At 44.2% G+C, this 27902-nt stretch overlaps 2 protein-coding genes across 4 annotated transcripts in view; one reads left to right on the top strand and one right to left on the bottom strand.

Moving 5' to 3' along the window:
* Positions 1-1634: 1634 nt before the first annotated feature.
* Positions 1635-19713, bottom strand: AQP11 (aquaporin 11). Its single transcript, XM_076328452.1, has 4 exons — positions 19386-19713; positions 18617-19273; positions 13031-13147; positions 1635-2054 (listed from the first exon to the last, which is right to left on the bottom strand). Exons 2-4 carry the CDS (start codon positions 19209-19211, stop codon positions 2002-2004), a joined length of 765 nt encoding a protein of 254 aa, XP_076184567.1. The 5' UTR covers positions 19212-19273; positions 19386-19713; the 3' UTR covers positions 1635-2001.
* Positions 19714-19928: 215 nt separating this feature from the next.
* The window catches only part of PAK1 (p21 (RAC1) activated kinase 1), a 108035-nt gene continuing 100061 nt past the window's right edge, over positions 19929-27902 (top strand). For 2 of the 3 annotated variants that reach the window (XM_076328460.1, XM_076328461.1), the window contains exons 1-2: positions 19929-19983; positions 26020-26107. The gene's annotated coding sequence lies outside the window, so the exon portion shown is untranslated. Of the gene's footprint in view, positions 19984-26019; positions 26108-27902 lie in introns of those variants that run through there. The other variant, XM_076328458.1, reaches the window with a different exon arrangement.

The raw sequence follows: 27902 nt of genomic DNA on the forward strand, positions 1-27902 counted from the left end.
GGCTCAAAGGAGATGTGCAAATCAGTTCATTATGTAAGGCTCACTTCCGTAAGAAACGAGGCTAAAAACTGGGCTTGAGTACAGCAGTAAAGGCAAAGCCCCAGGGAGAGAAAAAAAAATAGTCTGTAAGGTATGGATCACTTTAAAATAGGTAAAAGGGATAAAAAGCATTAAAGCGAGAAAGTGACAGGTAGAAGCCTCCCAAGGAAGACATCTGTTTTGGAAGTGGTGTATGGTATAAAAGTACATGTTTTTCAGAGGTCTCATGCATCGGGATTCTGTCCTAGCACCCCCTCCATGGCCCAGCTACAAATAAGCGGATGAATGTAAAACCAGCTAAAGGCTCGCATCCGATCAGGCTCACAGCGTGGCGGTGCGCAGTCCTTGCCGTGAAGAGTTTTACCAAAGAGAAGTTTCCTTTAGTAGGCCTCCTCACGCTAGTATCAAAGTGCTGCTGAACGATAACCCAGCAGTTCTAGTTCTCTTCAGCGTATTAGCAAGCTATTTATTTTATTTTATTTTATTTTAATGATGAATACAGGGTCATGGGTTAAGACTCTCTTGTATGAAAAGCATGTCCAAACAGTTGATTTCATTTTGTAGTATAATCTTAAACGTACCTTGGAAAATTGAAACGCGAAAAGAATTTATTGCAACAATTAAGAAATTACATGAAAATATTTACTTCCCGAACTCTTGCAAAAAAGATAGCTGACAACAGGAGCTGTTTAAGACTTGGTTCATAATTTTACTGTGGAAAAAAACCCAAACCTGTCTGATTCCCTCCCTTCCTCTTAGAATATGGTCTGCAAGGTGACAGGTAATGAGTAGAGGGGCCTACTACTGGGATCTTTGTAGAACTTGTTAACCATCTCTCCTTTCAAACCTCGTAACTATAAAATGAAAAACTGAATTTAGTCTTAAATTTGAAAAACATATTTTGGTATGCATAAAAATTAAGAGGCATCCAGGGTCATGGGTTATGACTCATTCTAGAAACAGAACTTCAGAGGATGGTGCTCTTCACCTCAGCTAACGCTATAAAGGGCGTGTTTGTGCCGGTTTGGGTATGTAGCTTTCCTGTAGTTTTAGCTCTTTTATTTATTCTCTTATATTGCAAATTCACTTATTTCAAGAAAAATAGCTCGTAAGAGTTACATGAAATCAAGGCCAAATCAAGTTCCACATGATTCCTCCCTATATACTGTGTCTGTTTTACTATGTGAAGAGGCAGCAGTAATCTCAGATAAAGTAGGTTGGTTTGTTTGGTTTTTTTTTTGCCTAAAATGCACTTTTCTGTGTGTGTCTACAGAATTTTATGGTACTTTATCACCACTTTCTAACCAAGACAAACACTCAGTAGCCTGTAGTGAGACAGGATGGGGCAGAGCCTTCTGGAAAGGAAGCGAGGGGTTACTTACCTGCACTCGGGTATTATTAAAACAATGCTGGTCCTACAGACTCTTACTTTTGGTGTAGGGTACATCTAGAATAGAGCTGTGGAGACTCTTCTAGGGAGTAGTGTGGCCTTTCTTCCTCTCGGAGGTACGTGTATTGCGAGGAGGAATAGGATGAGGTCACTATCAGAATGAAATCTTCAGCTCCTTTTTTGCAGGTGCCTTCTATGGGAAGAAATCCAATAAAATCAAACCTTGAAAGGACTGGGTACTTCTCTAAAATTACTTTTGCCTGCTGTTGTAATAAAGGTCAGTAAACGGCACTTATGGCTCAAGTGACAAAGTTTCGATGTTTTAACAGTCCTTCGCATTCGTATGGCTTAACTGAAAACGTTGGCAGATATTCTCAAAATCCCAATATGCTACTACAAAATAAATATTTGCATACAAAGTTGTAAAACCAAGTATTTCAAACATGAAATCTGAAAATACAACTGAAAGGTGGCCTGGAAGTCGATGTCGTCAGTTTTCTGAAAGCTTCACGTCTGCAGATGTTGAAAGCATCTTTTTAACGTAGTACTTCTAGATTTCAGAATTTGATGTCTCAGGATATCCGAGGAAGGATTTCATCCCATATAAAAGCCACAAGTATTGTACCTGAAAAGAGAAATGACAGAAAGGACCTTTATTTGAATGTATTTGAGAAGGACACACTACTGGTATGGAAAATAAATATTATGTGCAAGTATTTGAGCGTCTAACATGCAATGCAGCAGGGATTGCAGAAAAATGGAATTTTCTGTCGAAAAGGGCTAGAGGCAGTCAGTACTTTTTGCGAACACAATCTTTTTCACAAAGAAAGCTTCAACAGACCATGCAAGTGATCCTTATGAGTCAATAATCTTAGAATCATAGAATCATTAAGGTTGGAAAAGACCTCTAAGATCATCGAGTCCAACCATCGACCCAACACCACCATGCCCACTAAACCATGTCCCTAAGCGCCTCATCTACACGTCTTTTAAATACCTCCAGGGATGGGGACTCCACCACTTCCCTGGGCAGCCTGTTCCAATGTTTCACCACTCTTTCAGTAAAGACATTTTTCCTCGTGTCCAATCTAAACCTCCCCTAGCACAACTTGAGGCTGTTTCCTCTTGTCCTATCGCTTGTTACTTGGGAGAAGAGACCGACCCCACCTCGCTACAACCTCCTTTCAGGGAGTTGTAGAGAGCGATGAGGTCTCCCCTCAGCCTCCTCTTCTCCAGGCTAAACAACCCCAGTTCCCTCAGCCGCTCCTCATCAGACTTGTTCTCCAGACCCCTCACCAGCCTCGTTGCCCTTCTCTGGACACGCTCCAGCACCTCGACGTCCTTCTTGGAGTGAGGGGCCCAAAACTGAACACAGTATTCGAGGTGCGGCCTCACCAGTGCCGAGTACAGGGGCACGATCACTTCCCTACTCCTGCTGGCCACACTAGTTCTGATACAGGCCAGGATGCCATTGGCCTTCTTGGCCGCCTGGGCACACTGCCGGCTCATGTTCAGCCGGCTGTCGACCAGCACCCCCAGGTCCTTTTCCGCCAGGCAGCTTTCCAGCCACTCTTCCCCAAGCCTGTAGCGCTGCATGGGGTTGTTGTGGCCGAAATGCAGGACCCGGCACTTGGCCTTGTTGAACCTCATACAATTGGTCTGGGCCCATCGATCCAGCCTGTCCAGGTCCCTCTGCAGAGCCTTCCTACCCTCGAGCAGATCAACATTCCCGCCCAGCTTGGTGTCATCTGCAAACTTACTGAGGGTGCACTTGATCCCCTCATCCAGATCACTGATAAAGATATTGAACAAGACCGGCCCCAAAACTGAGCCCTGGGGAACACCGCTCGTGACCGGCCGCCAACTGGATTTAACTCCATTCACCACAACTCTCTGGGCCCGGCCGTCCAGCCGGTTTTTGACCCAGCGCAGAGTCCACCTGTCTAAGCCATGAGCCGCCAGCTTCTCTAGGAGAATGCTGTGGGAGACAGTGTCAAAGGCCTTACTGAAGTCCAGGTAGACCACATCCACAGCCTTTCCCTCATCCACTAATGTCCTGGTTTCGGCAGGGATAGAGTTAATTTCCTTCCTAGTAGCTGGTACAGTGCTGTGTTTTGGATTTAAGATGAAAATAATGTTGATAACACACCGATGTTTTAGTTGTTGCTAGGTAGCGCTTACACTAGCCAAGGACTTTTTAGTTTCCCATGCTCTACCAACTGAGAAGGCTGGAGGTGCACAAGAAGCTGGGAGGGGGCACAGCCAAACTGGCCAAAGGGACATTCCATACCATGGGACGTCATGCTCAGTACATAAACTGGGGAAAGCTGGCCGGGGGGGCCGCTGCTCGGGGACTGGCTGGGCATTGGTCGGTGGGTGGTGAGCAATTGTACTGTGCATCACTTGCTTTGTGTATTATTATTATTATTATTTTATTTCACTTATTAAACTGTTTTCATCTCAACCCACGAGTTTTTCTAACTTGTGCTCTTCCAATTCTCTCCCCCATCCCACTAGGGCAGGGGGGGAGTGAGCGAGCGGCTGTGTGGTGCTCAGTTGCCGACTGACGTTAAACCACAACAACTAGGCAGGTCACCTGGTCATAGAAGGAGATCAGGTTGGTCAAGCAGGACCTGCCTCTCATGAACCCGTGCTGGCGGGGCCTGATCCCCTGGTTGTCCTGCTCATGCCTTGTGAGCGCCCTCAAGATGAACCGCTCCATAATCTTCCCCGGCACCGAGGTCAGGCTGACAGGCCTGTAGTTCCCCAGATCCTCCTTCCGGCCCTTCTTGTGGATGGGCGTCACATTGGCAAGCCTCCAGTCATCCGGGACCTCCCCCGTTAACCAGGACTGCTGATAAATGATGGAGAGTGGCTTGGCGAGCTCCTCCGCCAGCTCCCTCAGCACTCTCGGGTGGATCCCATCCGGCCCCATAGACTTGTGAGCGTCCAGGTGGCGTAGCAGGTCTTTGACTGCTTCCTCTTGGATTATGGGGGGTTCATCCTGCTCGCCGTCCCTGTCTTCCAGCTCGGGGGGCCGAGTACCCTGAGGATAACTGGTCTGCCTGTTAAAGACTGAGGCAAAGAAGGCATTGAGTACCTCAGCCTTTTCCTCATCCTCGGTGACAGTGTTCCCCCCCGCATCCAATAAAGGATGGAGATTCTCCTTGGCTCTCTTCTTGTCATTAATATATTTGTAAAAACATTTTTTGTTGTCTTTAATGACAGCGGCCAGATTGCGTTCTAGCTGGGCTTTTGCCTTTCTCATTTCTTCTTTGCACGACCTAACGAGATCCCTGTACTCTTCTTGAGTTGCCTGCCCCTTCTTCCACAAGCGGTAAACTCTCCTTTTTTTCCTGAGTCCCAGCAAGAGCTCCCCGTTCAGCCAGGCCAGTCGTCTTCCCTGCCCGTTCTTCTTACGGCGTACAGGGACAGCCTGCTCCTGCGCCTTTAAGACTTCCTTCTTGAAGATCGTCCAGCTTTCCTGGACCCCTTTGCCCTTCAGGACCGTCTCCCAAGGTACTCTCTCAACCAGCGTCCTGAACAGGCCAAAGTCCGCCCTCCGGAAGTCCATGGTTGCGGTTTTGCTGGCCCCCCTCCTTACTTCACCAAGAATGGAGAATTCTATCATTTCATGGTCGCTAAGCCCAAGACGGCCTCCGACCACCACATCTCCCACCAGTCCTTCTCTGTTTGTAAACAGCAGGTCAAGCGAGGCACCTCCCCTGGTAGGCTCCCTTACCAGCTGTGTCAGGAAGTTGTCTTCCACACACTCCAGGAACCTCCTAGACTGCTTCCTCTCTGCCGTGTTGTATTTCCAGCAGACGTCCGGGAAGTTGAAGTCCCCCACGAGAACAAGGGCTAGCGATTGTGAGAATTCTGCCAGCCGCTTATAGAACGCTTCATCCGCCCCTTCATCCTGGTTGGGTGGTCTATAACAGACTCCCAGCAGGATATCTGCCTCGTTGGCCTTCCCCCTCATCCTTACCCATAAACACTCAACCGTATCATCATCACAATTGTTGAGCTCTAGACAATCGAAACACTCCCTAACATACAGGGCCACCCCACCGCCTCTCCTTCCTCGCCTGTCCCTTCTGAAAAGTTTATAGCCATCCATGGTAGCACTCCATCCATTGTTTTGAATGTTTCCATTTTCACCATCTTGTTTTTCTTTCTGTATTTAATGTTTTAATTCTGGTCTGTATAAGCCAAGCCAAAGGCAGAGCAGTTTGACCAGGTGAATCCAACACATGCACCTTCCTGTTGCTATATCAGGCCTCCTTTCTTTGTCGCTGGACATACAAATGACTGAACCAGCAACTCAACCTCCACTCCTCAGCCGATAGGATAAGGCTGAGTTTGCTAGCAGTGTCTGTTTTGACAACCACATTGGTATTAGGTGCTGGGGTTTTTTTGCAGATCATTCTAGTTTAGCGTTTATTCTGAAGCTGAAAAATAGTAAAGTTAGAGATTGTAGGTTCTTCACAAGAAGGGCACCTAAATACAGTATATAAGACCTTTTTTTTTTTTTTCTTCCTCCTGGAAAAGAATTAGTATATTCTGTTTCAGAAAGGGATTCTGGTTGAGAGCATTTCTCACCCATTGCTTGTATTTTATGAAGCTTCCTAGATCACAAAAATGCTTATTGGAAGGGGTCTCTAGTCCAATCTCCCACTCAGTGCAGGACTATTGCCTATGCTAGCTAGGTCAGTGTCCCAAAAAACCTCCACGGATGGAGACTGTAGCACTTTTCCAGATAACTTTTTCCACTGTTGCTGCACCCTTCTGAAAGTTTTCCTGGAGTCTAATCTGGACCTCCCACCCCACAACTTGTGGCCTTGCTGTTGTTACATTGTTTGCCAATACCCAGAACAGTTAATCTCCATCATCCTTTTAAGTACGCTTCAAATAGCCATCGACTGCTCTTAAATCACCCTTTCACCTCATCTTTGTCAGCTTAAAAAAAGTCCAGTTCCCTCATCATCTCCTCACAGATCAGGTACTCCAGGCCCTTCACCATTGCAGCGCTACAGGCTTGGGGAAGAGTGGCTGGAAAGCTGCCCAGCAGAGAAGGACCTGGGGGTGCTGGTCGACAGCCGGCTGAACATGAGCCGGCAGTGTGCCCGGGCGGCCAAGAAGGCCAATGGCATCCTGGCCTGTATCAGAACTAGTGTGGCCAGCAGGAGTAGGGAAGTGATCGTGCCCCTGTACTCGGCCCTGGTGAGGCCGCACCTCGAATACTGTGTTCAGTTTTGGGCCCCTCACTCCAAGAAGGACGTCGAGGTGCTGGAGCGTGTCCAGAGAAGGGCAACGAGGCTGGTGAGGGGTCTGGAGAACAAGTCTTCTGAGGAGCGGCTGAGGGAACTGGGGTTGTTTAGCCTGGAGAAAAGGAGGCTGAGGGGAGACCTCATCGCTCTCTACAACTCCCTGAAAGGAGGTTGTAGCGAGGTGGGGGTCGGTCTCTTCTCCCAAGTAACAAGCGATAGGACGAGAGGAAATGGCCTCAAGTTGTGCCAGGGGAGGTTTAGATTGGACACAAGGAAAAATGTCTTTACTGAAAGAGTGGTGAAACCTTGGACCAGGCTGCCCAGGGAAGTGGTGGAGTCCCCATCCCTGGAGGTATTTAAAAGACGTGTAGATGAGGCGCTTAGGGACATGGTTTAGTGGGCATGGTGGTGTTGGGTTGACGGTTGGACTCGATGATCTTAGAGGTCTTTTCCAACCTCAATGATTCTATGATTCTATCTTGGTAGTCCTCCACTGGACCCTCTATGTTCTCCACCTTCCTCTTCAACTCTAGACCAGGCATGTTCCAGATGCCACCTCACAAGCCTTGAGTAGAGGGAGACGATAACGTCCCACAGTCTGCTGGCCCCAATTCTCTGAATCACGTGGTTTGTCTTACTCGCAGAGAGACCAACCCGTTGTAATGAACATTCAGGCCACTGTTGAACATACTGAGGAATATCAACTCCAATACTAACACCACAATACTCTGCATCTTACTGGCCATCAATCAACCAGATGTCAACCCACTGATTATTACATTTTGAGGTCAGTGGTTTGGCCAGTTTTTGTTCCATCTAGCAGCCTTTTTGTGTGACCCCTACTTCTTTGACTTTGAACCAAGAATGCTGTGGGAGACGGTGTCAAAAGCCTTACTAAAGTGACGGTATACTACATCCACTGCTCCCCGTTCATTCCCACAGACATTCATTTCATCATGGAAGGCAATCAAGCTGGCTGAGCGTGGATTGCCCTCGCTAAATCGGTGCTGACTGTTCCTGATGACCTTTGTGGTTTTACATGGTCGGAAATGGATTCCAAGACGAGATGCTCCACCATCTTCCCAGTGACTGAGGTTAGACCAACTAGCTTATAGTTCCCTGACGTCTCTTTCTCCTCCTCCTCTTCCTTAAAAGCAGGCATAGTTTTAGCACATTTCCAGTTGTCAGGAAGCTCCTCCAACTGCTGTAACTTCCCGTAAGTGATGGACAACAATAACATCGGCCAGCTCTACCTGCATTTTTAGGTGAATCCCAGGAAAGCCAATGGATTTGCATTCATCCAGCTTCTCTGTCGTTCCTACCCTGTTGCTCCCCCACTATTTATTGCCTCCTTTCCAAAACCTTACTGTTTTACACAGAGGTTTGGGAGCAAACTTTGCTTGGGAACACTGTGGGGGGCAGGGGGGGAAGAGTACCTCAGCCTTTTCTATGTCACCCATCACTAGGTTGTCTCCCCCATCCACCAATGGACCTGCATTTTCTCTGGACTTTTTTTGTGATTAATATATTTGTAACCCTGTATGTCCCTAGTTTTAGTTCCAGCTGAGCTTTGACATTCCTGATTTTGTTCCTAAGTACATGGGCAAAGCTTTTATACTGCTCCTTTGCTGCCTGTCCCTGTTTCTACTTCTTACATGCTCTCCTTTGTTCACAGGGAATCATAGAATCATAGAATCATTGAGGTTAGAAAAGACCTCTAAGATCATCGAGTCCAACCGTCAACCCAACACCACCATGCCCACTAAACCATGTCCCTAAGTGCCTCATCTACACGTCTTTTAAATACCTCCAGGGATGGGGACTCCACCACTTCCCTGGGCAGCCTGGTCCAAGGTTTCACCACTCTTTCAGTAAAGACATTTTTCCTTACATCCAATCTAAACCTCCCCTGCCGCAACTTGAGGCCATTTCCTCTCGTCCTATCACTTGTTACTTCGGAGAAGAGACCGACCCCCACCTCGCTACAACCTCCTTTCAGGTAGTTGTAGAGAGCGATGAGGTCTCCCCTCAGCCTCCTTTTCTCCAGGCTAAACAACCCCAGTTCCCTCAGCCACTCCTCAGCAGACTTGTTCTCCAGACCCCTCACCAGCCTCGTTGCCCTTCTCTGGACATGCTCCAGCACCTCGACGTCCTTCTTGGAGTGAGGGGCCCAAAACTGAACACAGTATTCGAGGTGCGGCCTCACCAGGGCCGAGTACAGGGGCACGATCACTTCCCTACTCCTGCTGGCCACACTAGTTCTGATACAGGCCAGGATGCCATTGGCCTTCTTGGCCGCCTGGGCACACTGCCGGCTCATGTTCAGCCGGCTGTCGACCAGCACCCCCAGGTCCTTCTCTGCCGGGCAGCTTTCCAGCCACTCTTCCCCAAGCCTGTAGCGCTGCATGGGGTTGTTGTGACCCAAGTGCAGGACCCGGCACTTGGCCTTGTTGAACCTCATACAATTGGCCTGGGCCCATCGATCCAGCCTGTCCAGGTCCCTCTGCAGAGCCTTCCTACCCTCGAGCAGATCAACACTCCCGCCCAACTTGGTGTCGTCTGCAAACTGACTGAGGGTGCACTCGATCCCCTCATCCAGATCATCGATAAAGATATTGAACAAGACCGGCCCCAGTACTGAGCCCTGGGGAACACCACTCGTGACCGGCCGCCAACTGGATTTAACTCCATTCACCACAACTCTCTGGGCCCGGCCGTCCAGCCAGTTTTTGACCCAGCGCAGAGTCCACCTGTCTAAGCCGTGAGCCGCCAGCTTCTCTAGGAGAATGCTGTGGGAGACGGTGTCAAAGGCCTTACTGAAGTCCAGGTAGACCACATCCACAGCCTTTCCCTCATCCACTAGGTGGGTCACCTGGTCATAGAAGGAGATCAGGTTGGTCAAGCAGGACCTGCCTTTCATGAATCCATGCTGGCTAGGCCGGATCCCCTGGTTGTCCCGCTCATGCCTTGTGAGCGCCCTCAAGATGAACCGCTCCAAGCTTCTTGTCTAGCCAGCAGGGAAAGGCTTTGCGTCAAAATTCCCAGTCTAACTACACGACAGATTGTTCCTGCACATCAAAATGTGTTACTGAGCTCTCAGTAAGCTTTTTTTGAAAAATCATCTTTCCATGGGATACTTCTGCTATTTGTGGCAGCTTCCGAGGGAATTACTACTGACCTAGCAATTCCCTAAATAAACAGAATTTTGTTCTCCTGAAGTCCAAAGTCTAAACAGCTCTGCTATTTACCTCCCCAGTCTTCCTCTGGACCCTGAACTCTTGCGAGGACTACAACCCAAGTGGCCACATGCACCACCAGTTCTTTCCTGTTTGTGAGCAGGTCAAGAACAGGATTTCCACGCACTGGCCCTTCAGTATTTGAATTAGACTTGATTAGTGACAGTTTTCTAGGAACTTCCTTGATTGCATTCACTCACTGCATAAGAGTGTTGCTCTGTCAGATGATGTCTGCATAGCTGAAAACCCCTAGGAGGACCAGGGTCTGGGAGTAGGAGACTTCTGTTAGTTGTTTGTTGAAACCCTCCTTTGCTACCAAGTCCCCGAGGTGCTGATCACTTCACTGCACATGGCTTGCAATTCTTGTTTCTTTGCTAAGCTCCGTGCTTAAGTGTACTGAACTTGATGGAAACCTCTGAATACCCTCTCCTCTAAGCAGAAAGGTGAAAGTTTCACCTGTAGTCTCCTTCCTTGCTTACCTCCTCCATTTACATCTACTGCTAAGCAACTTTTGTGGCACTCATTTTCTATCCTGACGGTGAAAAAACATTTTCTTCTAAGGAACAGTATTAGTCTTTCTGATAAAACTGATCTAAAGCAGTGGGCATTGATTCTGTTTTTATAGTGTTAGAAACCTAGCAGGATGCTAAGCTGGCACCTGTCCAGGAAAGAGCATCCCATTTTACTGCCCTCGTGTCCAGCATCTTGTCACCAACTCTTCCACTCATAGCTGCCATCTCCCTGGTACTGAAAAAGAAGCATTAGCTCAGTCCCCATAATTACTAATGGTATAATCATGCCTGGACAACTACTATGAATTCCTTTGGCAGTAAAACAGAAACTATCTTTGTTCCACTGGTTCTTACTGCTTCTATGTTCACCGTGCAGAATTTAGGTCTGCCTATGCTAAGTCATAAACGCGTGCTGACATCTATATTTACTACAAGAATTAGCTGGTTTAATGCTACTGGAGAATCACCTTCTCCAGTGAAAAAGGTCAGTGAAGCCATTTTGAAAAATGAGTTCTTAACTACAGTTCCAAGATTATATTCGTGAAAGACCATAAACCACCAGCAGATTTGTTTATCCTAAAAGAAAACTTCCACTTCCTCCTCCTCTTGTGAAGGCGATAATCAATCTTCCTCTTGTTCTAAGTGTCCTTTCTAAGAAAATTGTTTTACAGTTGACGGTTAAGAACTCGCTTGCGGCTATATCAGGGCATCTGTCATATACTGAATGGTCTCAGTCTCCTTGTCCTCACGAGTATTTGCTATGCCCATAAATGAGATCATATTGCACTTTGCACAGGCAATTTGAAGTTTCGTGGTATGCTAGTCCATGGTTCCGCATATGGTAGTTATTACAGCAAATCACAAAAAACTCTGATAGACTCCTAAAAGAATTCCCCAAAATAAGAACAAAGCAATTTAACCATCTAAGGTGCTGATGCTGGGAAAAGTGAGACATCAAATGAGCATATCATTACGACTCTGCCCGTCTCCAGGAAGTCTGAAACAGTATTTCTGCTGACACATGGATTCTGAAAGTAATTTTTACAACTAAATTTAAAATATCCCTCCCCTCATCATCTACTTTTATGATTCTGCTTAGAGGTTCTTTTCACAAGAATTTTATTATCATCATAACAGGTCATTTTCCTAGATGCCTCATCATTTGGTCCAATTTTGGAAGAAAAAATTCTATTCCTATAATTTTCTTATTTTCAAAAAGTGTCAGAAAAATTTCATTTCATGTTAGATTTGTAGAGCTGCGCTCCTGTATTCATCAATTCAGTTTTCAAATATAACTCTCTCCTCTGTACTTCCACCTCAGATAGATACCTTACATTTGTTTACAACTCTTGGTTTATAAGATAAGGTCTGTATGTATCCATGAAGCTCCCTTGTTTTGTAACGAGGTATTATATAACCAGCAGACTACTTGGCGCTTTCAGGTGATCCACAGACCTGAGATCTGTAACAAAATGTTTGACTACAGTAGTGACACTGCACAAAAAGTGCTGTGTCCTGAGTATTCACGTCTTTACAACTGCTTGGTCTGGAGTTCCTTTCCCTCTAATTAAGAGACAGCATTCAATACATTCTGTATGTATTTTCCATATGTTAACTAACGATAAACCGCTGTTTATGAATTTTCACAAAAATGTAACATTACTCCCTAACCGCATTCTAATTTCCTCAAGTTGTGGTTCCATTTGTGTTAACATCTGTTGATTTTCTTACTCAAGATGAAATCACCTGAAGGCTTTCTGCAAAGCAGTTCTGCGGGATGCATCTTGCTAAGTAAGTAGAACATGGTGTTTCTTCTGAAACACGTTCTGCCTCCTGTTTCTTTAGATCACTTGTCAAAATATTAAAGCCCAAGTACTTACAACCCAGGCAATCTCAAAAAGGATATCAGGCTGAAATCAGTGTTGGTAATACAGAGATGTTTTCGTTATTGAGCTATTAAATCGACAAGCTTCTGTGCTTGCCATGGGGCTTGCTTGCCTTACTGTATATTAGAGTCTAGTGCTCGTTAGTGGCTGCTTTTTGCTTTTGCTGCTTGCTGTACTGCTTATCATCTTTTGGGAGGGGACACAGCCAAGACAGCTGACCCAAACTGGCCAAAGGGACATTCCATACCATATGACGTCATGCTGAACAAAAAACTGGGGGGAGTTGGCCGGGGGGGCGCGGCCGCTGCTCAGGAACTGGCTGGGCATCGGTCAGCGGGTGGTGAGCAATTGCATTGTGCATCACTTGCTTTGTATATTCTTTTATCATTATCATTATTTTCCCTTCCTCTTCTGTCCTACTAAATTGTCTTTATCTCAACCCATGAGTTTTACCTTTTTTCTGATTCTCTCCCCCATCCCACTGGGGGGGAATGAGTGAATGGCTGCATGGTGTTTAGCTGACTGCTGGGTTAAACCACAACAATGTGAAATCTAAGGAATATCATATGTTCTGCTAGGACCCAGCTTTGCTGAAGACTACCTGTTTTCTTCTTTGCTGAAGAAACCTATTTCCTGATTTTTGAACCATGTACTAAATATAACACTTTCTCAGATACATAAAGTATTAAGAACTTACCTAAGGATGGTGCTATCCAATATACTAGCGAGTAGCTCAAAAATTTGTCATAGAAACAATTTGCATGTAATGAAAAAGCCAATGCTGGGTTAAATATTGCTCCTGTGAGATTTCCACCTGCAATAAAATATACACAATATGAAATCAAACCATCTTTCTTAATATTTATTTTAAATTAATATTGAAATGCAGACACACAATACTACAAGAAATGTACACCCTGCAATAAAATGAATTAGCAGAGACCATTTGAAGAGATAAACTTTTCTGAAGTTATTTATCCGATGATATGTTTAACAGTTTAACTGTTTTCTAAAACGCTTTAAAATAGCTGAAGTGTAGGCTATAACTTCCTTTATCTCTTTCCAGCAAATATTCTTTGAAGAGATGGGTTTGGCTAATGTTGAATGTTTCTATTGATAAAGCTATAAGCTGTTCAACTAATAGTCTGCATCACGCTTTTAGAAGAGACAGAAATTACAGAAATATTAGTAAACAAACACTGAGCTTTCATTACGTCCCCATGTCGCATGTAACACGTATGCAAGACAATGGAAAAAAACTGTCAAGCGCTGTTCTTGCTAAGCTGACCTCTGTAGTTTCTTATTAGAACACTAATATTATCATATCAATTTACAGAACACTAAGGTCATCATATGGTAATAACTTGGGGAAAAGCCTTCACAGTCATTCTATATGTTGCTTGAAGAAAATAAAAGCAAATGCCACTCCACTCTTGAAAAAGGAAGCTTAAAGAAACCAAGCATCTTTCCTTGCCTCTGACTTCAGATGTAAATGAAGTTGCCTAAACGTTCTCTAAATAACCTGATCTGAACATATTACATTGTGGAGACTAAACTGTAATTACACTGCAGATGAACCTGGAGCTAACTGTGTTTAATTCTGACATATGTTGTTCCTCTCATTGCAATCCTGCAGAAAAAGCATTACTCATAACAAAATTATCTGTATTTCTGTACTATTAGTTACTAACCACCCCATATCTGTTTTATTTATTAATCTATTCCCATAAAATATTATATAATTGTGTCTATTTAGTTTCTTAAAGCTTATTCTTGCTTTTCCCAAATAAGCTAGCATGAGCTTTGAACTTATCCTTTGTACAAATACCATGCTGCTGTAATCCTCCTTTGTTATGAGCATGCAATCATTTACCGAAATTTTTAGTAAGGTCTTTGTCATTCTCCTGTATTTCTCTTTCGATATACTCATTATTTCTTTTACCGTTACTACAGTTTGAGAAGGTTTTAATCTTTGTTGACCTACTCAGTTTACTCTGGTTTTACACTTGTTCTCAACAGCAACTCAGATTTACTGTGCTGTCTGTTACTCTGCACGTTGACACATTAACAACTTCCACTCTTGCCAGGAAGGTCATCTACAATAATTTACTTTGCTTTAAACTATTTATGAATTCACTGCTTCTGCTTTTATATCTGCAAACACACATTTAAGAGTAGAATTTTGCACTCAGGATGCAGTTGCTGTTTCTGAACATCAAACATTAGACAGAGTTTTAACTGCTGTATTTCTTCAATATTCATTACTAGTAACAACTGGAATATCAACCATAGGCCAGAGCCACTAATATAATCTTATTTAAAAGTATTTATTAAACATCTCAGTCTGTGTACCAGAAAAGATAAGTGATTTTATGGCAAAAGAAGTGTAACATCTTTGCTGTTGTACACATAAAAACTTAAAAAAAGTGAAGTAATGTGTGCTTCACACAATGTGTGAGAAAGTAATTTTAACTTTTGAAATTACTAAAGGCAAAACCAAAATTAGGAAGAAACTTGGAATTAAAAATATGTATGTCATTTTTACCTTGATATGTTAGGTTCAGAAACATCTAACCAATTTCATAGAATTCTAACTTCATTGCAATATTGCCTGTAAATGAAAAAGCCCTCAAAAGGTGTATTTTTTTCTTCCCCTAATTAAATATTTTCCCAAAGAAAATATCCAAAAATATTCTTTACCAACATGTGTATGCAAGTCTGCATCCTTAGCTTCTGAATCATTCCCTTAATATGCAAAGACATAATATCCTCTTTTTCCTTCTATTCAGTAGAAGAAACGGTGAATGCAGTATTGGGGCTTTTGTGTAGAGCATACACTATTACAAAAATTTGGTCTGTGTAAGTCTATCTGTAAAAAAAAAAAAATCCAAATATTTTTAACTATGAAAAGTAGAAGAAAAACCAAAGGGACAGCTTGTAATTTTGAAAATACTTACTGTACAGTCTGATGTTATTTGTTGCAGTAAGCTGCATGGCATACGTAAGTACCTTTTATGGTGACTTGTCAACATTTATTTTAACTTTACTTAGTCAACCATATAAATACAATGTAATGTTTTTGAGCCCTGTATGTGTATCAATATATTTAGACGGGTGTAAGCCATAGAGATATGGCTATCCTTCAAAATTTTACCCAAATCAAATTTGATATGGAATAAGAGACATTCCTTCTTGCAGTTCGTTTTTAGACTGCAATCATTCCTCTTATAGGACACAGCTTTCAAACATATAGTAGAACATAATTAATGGAATGAAGTACGGTATACTATGTATGAGATGTATTTTCTAACATTTCTGGTTCATTCACAACTGTAATAAACCCGGATCCTGAAGGCACAACTGATTTGGTTTTTAAAATCAGAGTGTATTTTTACATACATTAGCATGAATTTTATTTTGTAAATTTAATGCACCTTTCTGAGTTTCTAGCTAGAACACTGTATCTGTCAAACTCAAGTTTGAAAAATCATTATTCATACAACATTCTAAACTATTTGCTATTTTTGTAGGAAAAAGGAAGAATGTTACCAGTTTGCCTAAATTAGCATTGCTTTGCCTAAATTTGCACTGGTTGCCTTGCCCTTTGGTGCTGGGTGAGCAAGAAAGATCCATTCCTCTTAAAGAAGCGCTCAAGTTCCTTAAAAACAGTTAACAAAGCGGTGCAAAAGATTTCCTGAGAATGATCCAGCCCAGCTAAGTTAAGCATCTGCCTGTCTTCAAAGCCTGTAGATGAGAACTTGGCCTGCTGGAGGCCGCTATCTGCAACCCCTGATTTGGAAGTCACTCTTCCTATTGTGTGTACGAAGCACCATTTCTCAACCTGGAGGTGGAACAGAGAGGGCTAGGGCTACGCCACGAGACCCACAGGATATACTGTGGGTCGTATATATGCACCAGACTCAGGTCTGGCCACCTCCCAGGCCCTTCGCTATTGCCTCAGCTACGTGGCATGCTGTCAGGAGGCCGTGCTGAGCGGCCGTGGGAAGGGGGTCCCGATCAGCAGCCCTCAAAATGGAGGGGGCAGGAGAATGGAGGATATCCTGGGGAACGGTTGTGTGTAGATGTGGGCAAAGGGGAAGAGGCAGCAAGACAGGTCTCAGAACCTCTGAGGTGTCCTACATATACCTACCTAACCTTCCACTGAAAAAGAGATCAGTTACAGTGCAAGCCTGTGACTTCATCACAGAAAGAAATTAATAGCAGGAGCCTGCTCCCACACTTGTATAATAGCTCAGTGATAGAAATCTTGGGTTTTACACCCTCCTCTACTTCAAGAGGCTTCAATCCACATCTTAGGAGTGCACAGTAAACACCGGGCTCATGACTACTGCAGGGGGGGGATGGTGCTTTTCACCTCTCCTTTTGAACCTGAGTGTACAGCAAAGAGTACAAACCTTAGGAAGCTTGGAGCACAGCAAACAAGAAAGAATTAGATTTTCCACTAAGGAGGGGATAAAACTAGGTTCACTATCTGCTCTCTGGAATGCATATATATTTTTATAGTACACTTGATTCTAGATTAAAAGAAATGGAAAGAAAAATGTCCAGGTAGCACAGGCTGTTCTGCACACAATACAGCACAAACTGTGCATGTGAAAGAGGCCCGGGGAGGCCTCGGTAGGTCCGATGCTTCCTAGAAGTACATGCAGATTGATTGCACTAGACAGTTGTAACATGTCCAAGTTTATGACAAGGAAGGGGACTTGGTATGCAGCCTTCTCCTGCTAGAAAAAGATATGAGGCCAGCTTGGCCAACAACACTGGGCATGAATTCTATGTGTGAATTAGCAAAGAGAAAGGCAATGTGACACGTATTATCTTATATGTCTATTTGCTAAGCAGGAAAGGAATGTTAAGAATCAGGAATCCAGCTTTCTATGCTTGTAGAAGAGGCAGGATAATCTTTGGCTACACTTTCACTGCGCAATTCAGAAATGTATTTAATGTGCTAAAATGCATTGACACCTTGCATTGACACCTTGCCTCTGTCTTCAAAAATTAATTTTAAAATTTAGTTCAAATTGCTAAGTTAATTCTCAAAATTCTCCGCGGACTTCTTTTAATCTTTCAGGTATTAGCTAATTTCAGCTAAACATAATGAGTAAAGGTTTTTTCATTAATACATCTGAAAATTTGACTGTACTTTATTCTACTATATGCTATTATGTTAGATAGCATAACACAGGCAAACCTTTTGGACAAGATGCCAATGACATTCCAGATATTTGCAGATAAAAGAATGATCTCCCTCTCTCATAAACAGATTTGATAATTTCCTAGATAACTTCCTCTGTGGTGGGGGCTGTAGCACAAGCAAGGAGCTCTGTAATCATCTCTCTCACCTCCCTGTACCCCAAACTACAGAATCTCCTTCCCGGGACAACCCACTCCCTGCAGGGCAATCCTCAAGTGACAAGTGACATAACTCTGGCACTTCACTGGGGACAACAGGGAGCATCAACTGTCAGCAGAAAGTTCAGAGACTGACTCCCCTCACCTCTTCCTCCCCGCCGGTCCAGAGAGGCTGCGCAGGTGACAGTGTCCCACCTCTGGGAAGCATGAGGTGACAGTCAGGCAGGGGCAAGGACATGGACACAGAGGGCATTACAGAGACAGGAGACTCTTGTAAATGCCATGATACAACAGGAACCTAATTTTGTTCTTTTTTCACATTTCGTTTCACGAGGTATTATTTTATTATTTCCGCATGCGTTCTACAAAGAACCGTTCCTGCTTCCGATTTAAGGATTTAACATAGTTAAATAAACTGCACTGATATTAATTATGCATTATTTAAATGCCAAAGTTCCGTATCACTGGTCCGTACCCTGCCGTTGCACAATCAGCATTTTTTTCCTGATGCAGACAGTGGCGCTCTCTCGCAATGCCACTTAGAAATCAGAGCACATTGTATGAAATCTCTCATGCTATATAAAGTCGGATTATGAAACGATCCTTCACTGAGATATTTTAACAGTGTTCTGTGAAACTCTCAGCTGTATTTACTTATAGATTTGACACAGTTTTAAATTCATAACTCATTTAATTCTTAACCCCACACCTGCCTGGAATCTAACCAGGCAAACTTTACATAAACTCCAAATGAACTCTGCATATGTAGGACCAAAGACTTTCCTTGATGCATTTTTTGTACTCTTAAGAAAAATGAATTTGCATCTTAACCCTTTTGAGAAAGTAAAAACCTCCTTCTGTTACAACTTTATTGCAGGAACAGAGAGAAAAAAAAAAAAAAAAGACTAACCTGCATACACGAGCATGGTGATGAGAAGAGCAATCAAATGGACTTTGTATTTGGGATTAACACTTTCCACTCGCAGGATGGTCAGCTGGAAGACGACAGAAAAGAGCAGTTCTATGCAGAACGCCTGCATCTCTGTAGTCTGCATGGGGTTGCCGCAGCTCTGTGAGAGTGCTCCAAAATGTGGCTCTGCCATCTCCAGGCTCCAGATAAAGTGCATAAACATTCTGGCAAGCACTGCAGCCATGAACTGAGCGCCGATCTTGAGTCCACCCATCTTGACCGATATCCCACCGCCCCACATTGGCTGCAAAGTGCCACAGGGATTGCATGTGCTGCCAGTCAGAGTCAAGCCGTGCAGGACGGTGAAACCGTAGGTGAGAGTGAGGGCGGTATGCGGCTTTGGCTCCACATTGCCGAGCAGGCAGAGCTCGTTAGTGCAGGCGCAAATCTGGAAGGTGCTAAACATCTCCAAAACGAAAGCGCAAAGGCGCTGGTGGGAGCGCAGCCGGCGGCGGGTTAATCTCCTGCACAGCCCCACTGTTACCATGATGCCGGCCATCAGCAGGAGCGAGGCCCCGACCCCACCGACAGCCATGGCGAGAGTTTCACAGGCCGAAGGACTCGAAGGAGGAGTTCACCCAGGTCCAGGCCCACCACCTATGGGGAGAAAGAAAGTGGGAGAGGGAGGGAAAATGTCCACCCTTTCCCTTCGAGGTAGGAGCCAACTTCTTTCCCCACCTGCCCGCAGCCTGCGAGACGCCTGACTCACCCTCCGCTTGACAGGGAGCAAAGGGCAGGGGAGGCCGGCTTGACAGGGCTGAGGGCAGGGGGATCCCTCGCCCCTCTTCTCCCCGCCAGGGAAGAGTTTAGGAGAAGGAAGGTCTCTCCCGGCGGTGGAAAAGAGGCACGGGAAGGGGGAAGAAAGGGGCTCTGCTTTCCCTCAGCCCCTCCGCCCGCGGTTGGGAGGGGAGGGCCCCGGCCCCCGCTCCCGCCCACGGGGGAACAAGGAGGCGAGCCAATTTCTCGGTCGGGTTGGTAGAGCGGCCTCTCCGCTGGCAGGCGAAGGCAGTTAAAGAATAAGCTCCGTCCCCGCGGCGGGGTGAGGCGAGGCGAGGCGAGGCGGCGGCGTCGCCTCCTCTTCTTCCTCCTCCTCCTCAGCCAGGCGCTGCCCGACCCGCGGCGGCCGCCGGCAGCGCGCGAGAGGGCTGCGGGACGGCGCATGCGCGCGGCGTCCGGCTCCGCGGCGGGGGGCGAAAGGAGCTGTTGCGGGGGGGGGGGGGGGGAGCGGGGTGCGCGCGCCCGGCGGGCTGGGGCGCGAGGCGCCGCGGGCGCCTTCCCGCGCGCGGGTGGCGGCCGTCGGTGCTGAGGTGAGGAGAGGAGAGGAGCGGAGCGGCAGGGTGAGGGTGAGGGTGAGGGTGAGGGTGAGGACCGGCTCCTGCCCGCCGGCCAGAGGGCTGGGAGGCAAAACCGAGGTGGTGCTGGCAGCTGCCGCTGGCCTCAGCCCGGCTGAAGGCTTTTGGTGTGGTTTCCCTTGTGCTTGGGAACCTCGCTGCGCAAGAGGCAGGTGTGTGGGTTAATTCAATCTCTTCCTCCCACTCGCTTGCTGGGAGAAAGGCGTTTGACAGGGGTCCAAGGAGGAGGCAGGTGGTGATTCTTGGGCTTCTCCAGTGTAAGGAACGCTAAAAATAGGCATTGTCCTCATGCTGCAGAAGGTGGTAACGTTGGCTTTCATAGCAGCTCCCAAAAATAGGCATGGCCTCCTTTAGGATAATTTTTTGTGCCTAGTAACTGAGAAGGGTGAGTTCAGTGTGAGGTGTTGGTGTAAATGTGCCCTGTCCCATTAGGCTGGGGATGAGTTTTCCTGCAGTGCTATTTTGCAGTTACGCGTCTGGAAAAGGTTGTACCTCTCGCTGCGAGTGTTTTGCAGGGGGGAAGAGAGAAATAAATGTGTGGGCTCTTGAGCACACGAATGGTTGTGCCATGTGTCCTTTGATGTACCGTTTTAGTTTTCATCCTGTGGAAAGAATAAATGCATTTTGCAGTGCTTTTTCCTGCTTTTCATCCTCTCCGTCACTGACTGGTGCCGCATTTTTAGGAGTGCCAAAATCCTGGTTTTATGAACTGGAAAACTGAAGCGCTGCTGGCAGCGGTTACCACTGCTGCAGTTAAATGCACCTGCAAGGAGGGACAAATGCTGAGAATTTCTAGGATCCAGTATTTTTGCCACAAGGTGGCATCAGAGATGACAGTTTATCAGACCCGCAGGAATGACTTTTGCCCGATCGAGGTCTGCACGGTGTATTTCTTGTAAGGAGGCAATACGCTAATATATTGCTTCCAAGCAACAAAACCAAACCCTTACTTTTAGTCGAAGGTCAGCCTACCATAAAGATCAAAGTTGCAAAACACAGAATCGTTTCTCTAGGAGGGAGTGACCTGACAAGTTCTTCCTCTTTTCCAGAAATGTTAGACCGTCAAGACATCTGGTCTTAAGAAGTTTGGGGATGAAAGGGTATTTGGAAGGCTCAGCTTCTAAGAGGATCATTTGGCTATGGGAATTAGGGTTGTTTTTAACAAGAGGGGAAAAAAACCGGCAGTTGAACAGTGATTATGTGAAGAGAGGAAAGGAGAAAATGGCAGAGTGGTTAATATTTGGCTTTTATTGTTTGTACAAGATTAGATGTCAAGAAATGTGAGTGAGGCAAGGCAGGAGACATGACTGTGTTAAGTCATTGCAGAAGTCCTGAAGCACCTTCATGAAAACCCTGAACTGAAGCAATTGCTTTTCTCAGCAATGATGTTCTGTAACTGTAACATGGAAAGAAAAAACAGTTATATCCTTTATGTGTTTAAGATTTTGGATGAAATTAAGGAATGTCCTGTTAGAAGTAAGGATCAGAATAAGAAAGCTGGCTTTTAATACGTATATAGGCTCCTCTTTCCACCCCCTCCCCCCCCCCCGCCCCGACCACAGCTTTATGCACTCTGTTTTGAATTAATTGGTGACAATGTACACAATTATGGATGTGGTTAGCACTAACTTGGAAAAATTATCTTCCATTTTTCTTTCCTGCAAGCGGTATTGTAGTTTTAATTAAATACTTGTATTAAAGTGACATCTAGAGACTGGAGTCTGTTGGTCTAGGAGATCTCCTGCACACACTAAAAGTGAATGTCAGTTCTGAAGAGCTTATTTTCCAAAGAGGTAAAGCAGAAGATTGCTGGTAATAGCTCTACGTTTTATTTGGGAATAATTTGGGATTTTAGTATTGTGTTACTTCCTTTACTTACATAGCTAAGCACAGCCATGTGTGTTGTTCCTATTCTTGCAGATTGCCAGAGAACATAGAAATTACTGCCAGTCTGTTTCAGAGCCTCAGTTACTTGTGCTTACAACCAGTCATGAACGTGTCATTTTAAAACGCGGACCAATAAGGTGGATATGTCATTTAACAGTGTGGTCTCAAGCTGGATTACTGAAGTGTGGATTGGAATTGATTGCGTGGTTTTTTTAAGTATAGTTGGTGCCAGTGACATGGATAAGGGGTCAAACAAGCCATAGTTATCTGTACAACCAGCTTCAAATGTTTTACCTTCCTGCTGTACATATAACTATTTTTTGACCACCAGAGGGTAGTGTCATTCCAAACGATTGCTTTTGGTGCGATCCTATAGCAGCTTTATTTTGCGTTTTGCCACTGATAGGTGAGAATATAGATCTTCTAGATACAGGTGCAAGCCCTTAATTTTGTAATTTGTGAAAAACAAATGTTCAAGCCTGGAATGTCTTTTAAAATTCATTTTACAACATTTAGTTTCTTGAAACTGAATGAGTTGAGCTCATCAGTTCCTTCATTGTGGCACTGCTGGCTCTGTGTCTTATTCCAGGTTGTCCTTGTGTTTGCTCCATGTACCAGATTCCATCAGGCTCCTGCCTGCTCTATACCAGGACGTACGTAGTTTCCCTTTTCTCTGATACTCCCCACTTTCTTTTCTCCTCATTTCAGAGTCCCACCACATCCTTTTCTCCCATTTTCCCTTCCATGCATATCAGCACTTGTATTTTCTTTCCTATTCGTGTGTATTCCTACTTTCCTTCTCTGCCCAAGCCCTCATATTTCTGGCTTTTTCTGTAGCAGTTATGCAGTTAACTGTTCTTAGCTCTGTGTATGGTTTCAGCGCCCTTCCTTCCTAAAATTCCCTGATCTACTTCCTTTTCCTATGGGAGGCTGAGTCATTCGGAGGGTATCGACATGCCAAGAATTCTTGGATGGGTTTTGCAGGGGTGAAATTGGGCATTATCACACTGGAAGATGCTGGCAAACACTTCCAACCCCTTTAATGTTAACGAACAATTGCAGGGGATTTGACTCGGTAGTTCAGCTAACTGTATAGCAGGGAATTCATGTGCCTGTATTTTCTCTGTTGTGGTTCAGTTGGTTTTCCCCCAAATCAGTAGCTTTCCACTGACATTTAAAACTGGAAATCGATTAGCTACAGAAACTAAAAGTAGCCATAGCGCCTCCAAACAGAAAAACCTTGTTGAGCACAGGTCCTGGCAAGCTCAGGCACAGCTTCAGCATAGCTTTTCTTAGCAAGCAGCTCTGGAGGTTTAGGACATTTACCCCTTTCCGGCTGCTTTTCACAGCGGTTGAAGGACGGTGCCAGACTTTGCACCAGAGGGCACTCAGAAGCTCGGCTATACCTACGCTGCTATGCAGACAGTAATCCTGGTGCACGGGCGATAGGAAAGAGCCAGGGATGATGACATTAGGAGAATTGCTCAGTGGACACGAGAGTCAGCTTTTAGACAATATATCCGAGAGTGCTTGATATTAGGGCAAGAAATGCCACCACTGCATGTGCGGGCTATTGCTGTAAGGACCTGGTGAGGGTATTAGCACAGATCAAAGTGTGAAAAATGTACAGGCTCTTTAAAGCTCTGCAGATAGCAGCAAATTAAACAGCATTAGGGATGTTCCTGAGCACTGGAGCTCAGTTGTTTCTACTGATTCTCATTAATCCTTCCCTGGTTTTAGCCTGGGCCAATGAACAGTTTTCCAAAATACACCAGGGCACGGTTTAGGGGATACATCCTGCCATCCCCAAAGGGCAGATTGTGTGCTTTCACTGACTTTTTGAGGCTTTAATAGAATGGACTTTGGATGTCCTGTGCCAGTTGGCCTCAGGGGCAGAGACTGGTCCCAGACTTGTTTAATCTACTAATGTGGGTGTAATCACAGTGACTAGGCCCAGCCACTGGACTGAAAATTTGGACTTCCAAACCCTGTTGGGTTTAGGCAGCAGCAACTGAAGGGGGGTTACCCCCATCTGTTCCCCCACTCTGCTACCAAATGTTACTGCCTCGTACCAAAGGGCCGGAAGGTTTATTTGCTCTTCAGTCATGACTGGCCACCCTGATCAGTAAATGAGTACTACCACTGATTTCTGTTTTCTGATCATGCTGTTAGCTTTGATGGGAAGCACTTTTTTCCTAAAAATATAACAAGCAATGTTATTTGATGAGGTGAATCATGGAGAAAGGGAGCCTCTAAACCACCTTGCGTTCATGATCTCTGATGCAAAAAGACATATACAAATTAATATAAAGAAAATCACTATTCCATAATAATAGACACAGCTTTCAACATACAAAACCAGGTATTTTGCTGTAGAAACCTACCTGTTATTACTGCAGTAGGGTGCATAGACTTAGGATTTTAAAGAAAATTTTTAATATGACTGGAACAAAAGTAGACTAATTTTAACTAAATGATGATTTGAAAGCAGGTCCTGTTGGTAAAAGACCCTTCCATTAACTGATGCTTGATTTTCTTAGGAGCACTACAGTATTCCTCTTTTTCCCCTGAGACCAAGATCCCGAATTCAAGTGAGTCTATCTGTCAGTTTTGATTTAAAACCAGAAGGATCTAATTTTCCTGGTGTTGAAGACAAGCTCACAGGCATAATCTGAAAGGCTAAAAGCTAAAACAAACAAAAAGCTAAAGGCAGAGAAAAAAGCTTCACATTTTTTAAAGGCTCTTGGTTTTTAAGCCCATTTCTGTGTGGGTTTTTTTTCCCCTCTGGGTTATGTAATACAAAATCATCCTTAGCTTTGCCTTTCTTAAGTGTTGCTGTTAGCTGCTGCAGCCCCGTTCATGATAGTGAAGTGACACTTGCTAACAAAAATTGCACAGTGTGCAGTCCTTCATCTTTTCTTCACGTTGTGTTGCTTTCCATCTGTTTGAAGCTTGTTCCAGGATCAAACTGCTTGCCTTAAAACATGGTCCTGTATTGAACAGGGACTCCATGAAGTGAATGTTTATTGTCTCAATATATATGTTGCACCCAACTTTCAAAATATTTTTCCACAGAATCATATTTCTAAGAATTGTAAATGCTGAAAAACCAGTAGAAGGCCCTGAGGTGAAATGACTAGTTTCCAAGTGTATCTAGAACAACAGTCTTCAAAACAACAAACTGAATTCTCTGCTTCTGTTTATTATGCATAGTGCCATAGATCAACAAAAATTAACATTGCTGTGTTATCCTTTTACCTGTGGGTGTTTCTGAGAAAAATAATTACTTAAGAGCAAAACACAATATTCTGCTGAACTTGTAAAGAAGGATACATTGCTGAATTCCAGTTGCTGTCACTGATAATTAGCTTTCTCTGACTCTGTAGAAGTGCTATGGAATAAAACCAACAAATAACGTGGCACTGCAATTTGCAGCGGCTCAAATTAGTATTTTTGTACAAATCTGGTTTCAAGGCTAGAAAGAAGGTTAAGAGGGACTGTATTGTCTCATGTAGCACTAAAATACATTTAAATAGGCATTTGTGTTTTGCTGGGCTGAGTTAGAGACTTGGAGTCCAGCAGTCTTTTAGCACGCTGTTGTGCTTTTAGCAAAACACTTAAACTCTATGAAAACTTTTAACCTGGTTCATACTCATTTTTGACTTTGTCCTTCACTGATCTGGGTTGTGAGTGGCATTCATTGTACTGTCTGAGCAGGAGGGCTTGTGCCAGTAGTGTTTCCTTTCATGCTTGCTACCAAAGCAGTGTTTTGGCCCAGGCAAAGCAGTTGTTGAATTGAGGTTTAATTGTAGGTAAACTGTATACTCAAGTATAAATCATTCCACTGATGTCGGCATACACCTGCCAAGTGCCCTTCTGAACCTGCTGTCAGGCATCATGTTCACTTGACAAGTATGAAAGCATTTATCAAAAAATGTATGTTAGCAAGTGTGCCAGAAACTTCTTTGTGGGAAAGAAGTGAGTTCTTTTGTTCTCCCTCTCTCAATTATTAGTGATAATGACTCATGCGTTGCTTATAGCCTCAAAAATACAATAGCAGCAGTTCAGAAAGCAAATGGGAGCTCTGCTTTTCTTTATGAACAGGTGATGAAAGATTTTAAGAGAAGAAAGGAGGCAGCCCATCTTAAGAAGGATTTGAATCAGACAGCTGCAGCAGCAAGCTTGACCAAAGGTGAGTGAAGAAACAGATATAAAGGGAACGATCACAACTTTTAGTTCGCTCTGATGTTGTCTGCTTCTGATGCCAAAGGAAAGATTGTGGAACTGTGGAAAAGGGACGTGACTGTGATTTATCCCTGGTTTTATATTTACGTGTTCCCTTTGAGCTGTACCATGCCTGTGTCCTTTGTGGTTTCCTTCAGAGAGAGCATTTTGTAAGCTCATCTTTGCTGGAGTCCTTCTCAATAAGGTGCATTTGTTCGTTGTCTGCTTCTGATGCCATGAAGCTGAAGCAAAGGAAAACTTCAGCGTTAGAGAGGAAGATCAATTTGAGTGAGTGTCTCCCTGTGGCAGAAGTTTAATGTTAGTGGAGTTGTTGCTTCTAGTGCTAGGAGACATCTCATGCCTGTTTATCATTGCATTCACATAATTGCTTTGAAAGTTTAATAAGATTAAAGCTTTATTAACACAACTGTGTTTCTTCTATTTCACTCAAACAGATGCAGTACTTTTTTTATGGGGGATTACCACATCTTTTGTTTGCTTATATTTTATACTTTAATATATATATTTTTTCCAGTGTAAGAAGAGGTGTTGAGTGGACTACTTCTATATAGTAGTCATAATTTAGTTGTGAGAGATGAGGTAATCTGGTAGCAAAGCATTGGTATGTTAGTCAAGAGAGGCGCAGTCTAATCCTTTTTGCATAATTATTTGTGTTGTGGTCTTGATTTGATTCCCATTCCGCTTGTCTGCATCCTTCTACTTGTCAATTTACAGCACTTGGGTGTATGGATCATCATTGCAGTGTGGCATGCAATCAGATCTCAGATGGGATCTCTAACCCTAATGTAATACAAGGAATTAGTAATAACAATGATCTCAGAATATTACATGAACATTAAAAGTATGTTTCACAGCACTGTTAAAAGATACAGTAGAAAATTACTCATTTTACTGTGTAAATGTTAATCGACAGATTGTTAAATGCCTTGCCCGAGATGACAGGAAAGCTGTGGATTATGTGGAGGAACTAAGCAGCATCTAGGCCTCTTGACTCCCAAGTTTGTACCATGATCACACGATCAAAGTAAAGCATGGACCCCCCCCCAGATGCTCCCTCCAGCCACTTCAAGTTTTTGGTAAACCTGAGAACTGTGATATCAGAAGGCGTAACCCAGCTCATATATGGAGAGCACACAGTCTGTGCTCAGGTGACTGGGTATGATTTTGTTGGTTGTTTTTTACCTTCAGCTGCTGCTGCTTGGGTACTCTTGGCCTAAAAGGTGAGCGATGGCTTTGCAATTTGCTGTGGACTGGAGCTTTGAAAGTTTTCATGAGGGTAAAATGAGGGCACTGAGCATCAAGAGACACTCTTTCCTCAGTAAGATGTTTAGCATCATCCTTCAAGACAGATAATAAGAGGTAACTGGAAGGACAACATCAAGACACCAGATCTTTGAAACAACTTCTGTGTCAAGCCTGCCACTTCTCAATTATTCTGTTTCTACCTTTGTATGAGTTTTAGCCTGTTGAGAGGTGTCATGTTAAAGTCTCTGAAGCCTGAACTTCTATGTCACCTTTAAAAAAAAATTGGTTTGGGGTCAGATTCAGCCAGTGTGTAACTACAGACAATTGGTAATTTTCTGTGATGCCACTAGTTTCCCAGAATTGAAGCTTTTGTTATGAACACCCATTTTCTCCCACCTTCTCTGATTTCTAGTCCTCAGGATTTCAGAAAACAACTCAGTATGTGACTGAAATGAGTTTTCAGAAATCTTGGGAAAAATAGTTCTGAGAAACATGAA

Source organism: Aptenodytes patagonicus, chromosome 1 (genome assembly GCF_965638725.1).
Source record: "Aptenodytes patagonicus chromosome 1, bAptPat1.pri.cur, whole genome shotgun sequence".
NCBI lineage: Eukaryota > Metazoa > Chordata > Aves > Sphenisciformes > Spheniscidae > Aptenodytes > Aptenodytes patagonicus.

Excerpts from the sequence above, each read along its gene's own strand:
- AQP11 (XM_076328452.1), bottom strand. The coding sequence starts at position 19,211 with ATGGCTGTCGGTGGGGTCGGGGCCTCGCTCCTGCTGATGGCCGGCATC. Across the intron at positions 13,148-18,616 it reads CACCATGCTCGTGTATGCAG|GTGGAAATCTCACAGGAGCA; the intron begins GTTAGTCTTTTT and ends ATTTTATTGCAG. Across the intron at positions 2,055-13,030 it reads TTGGATAGCACCATCCTTAG|GTACAATACTTGTGGCTTTT; the intron begins GTAAGTTCTTAA and ends TTCTCTTTTCAG.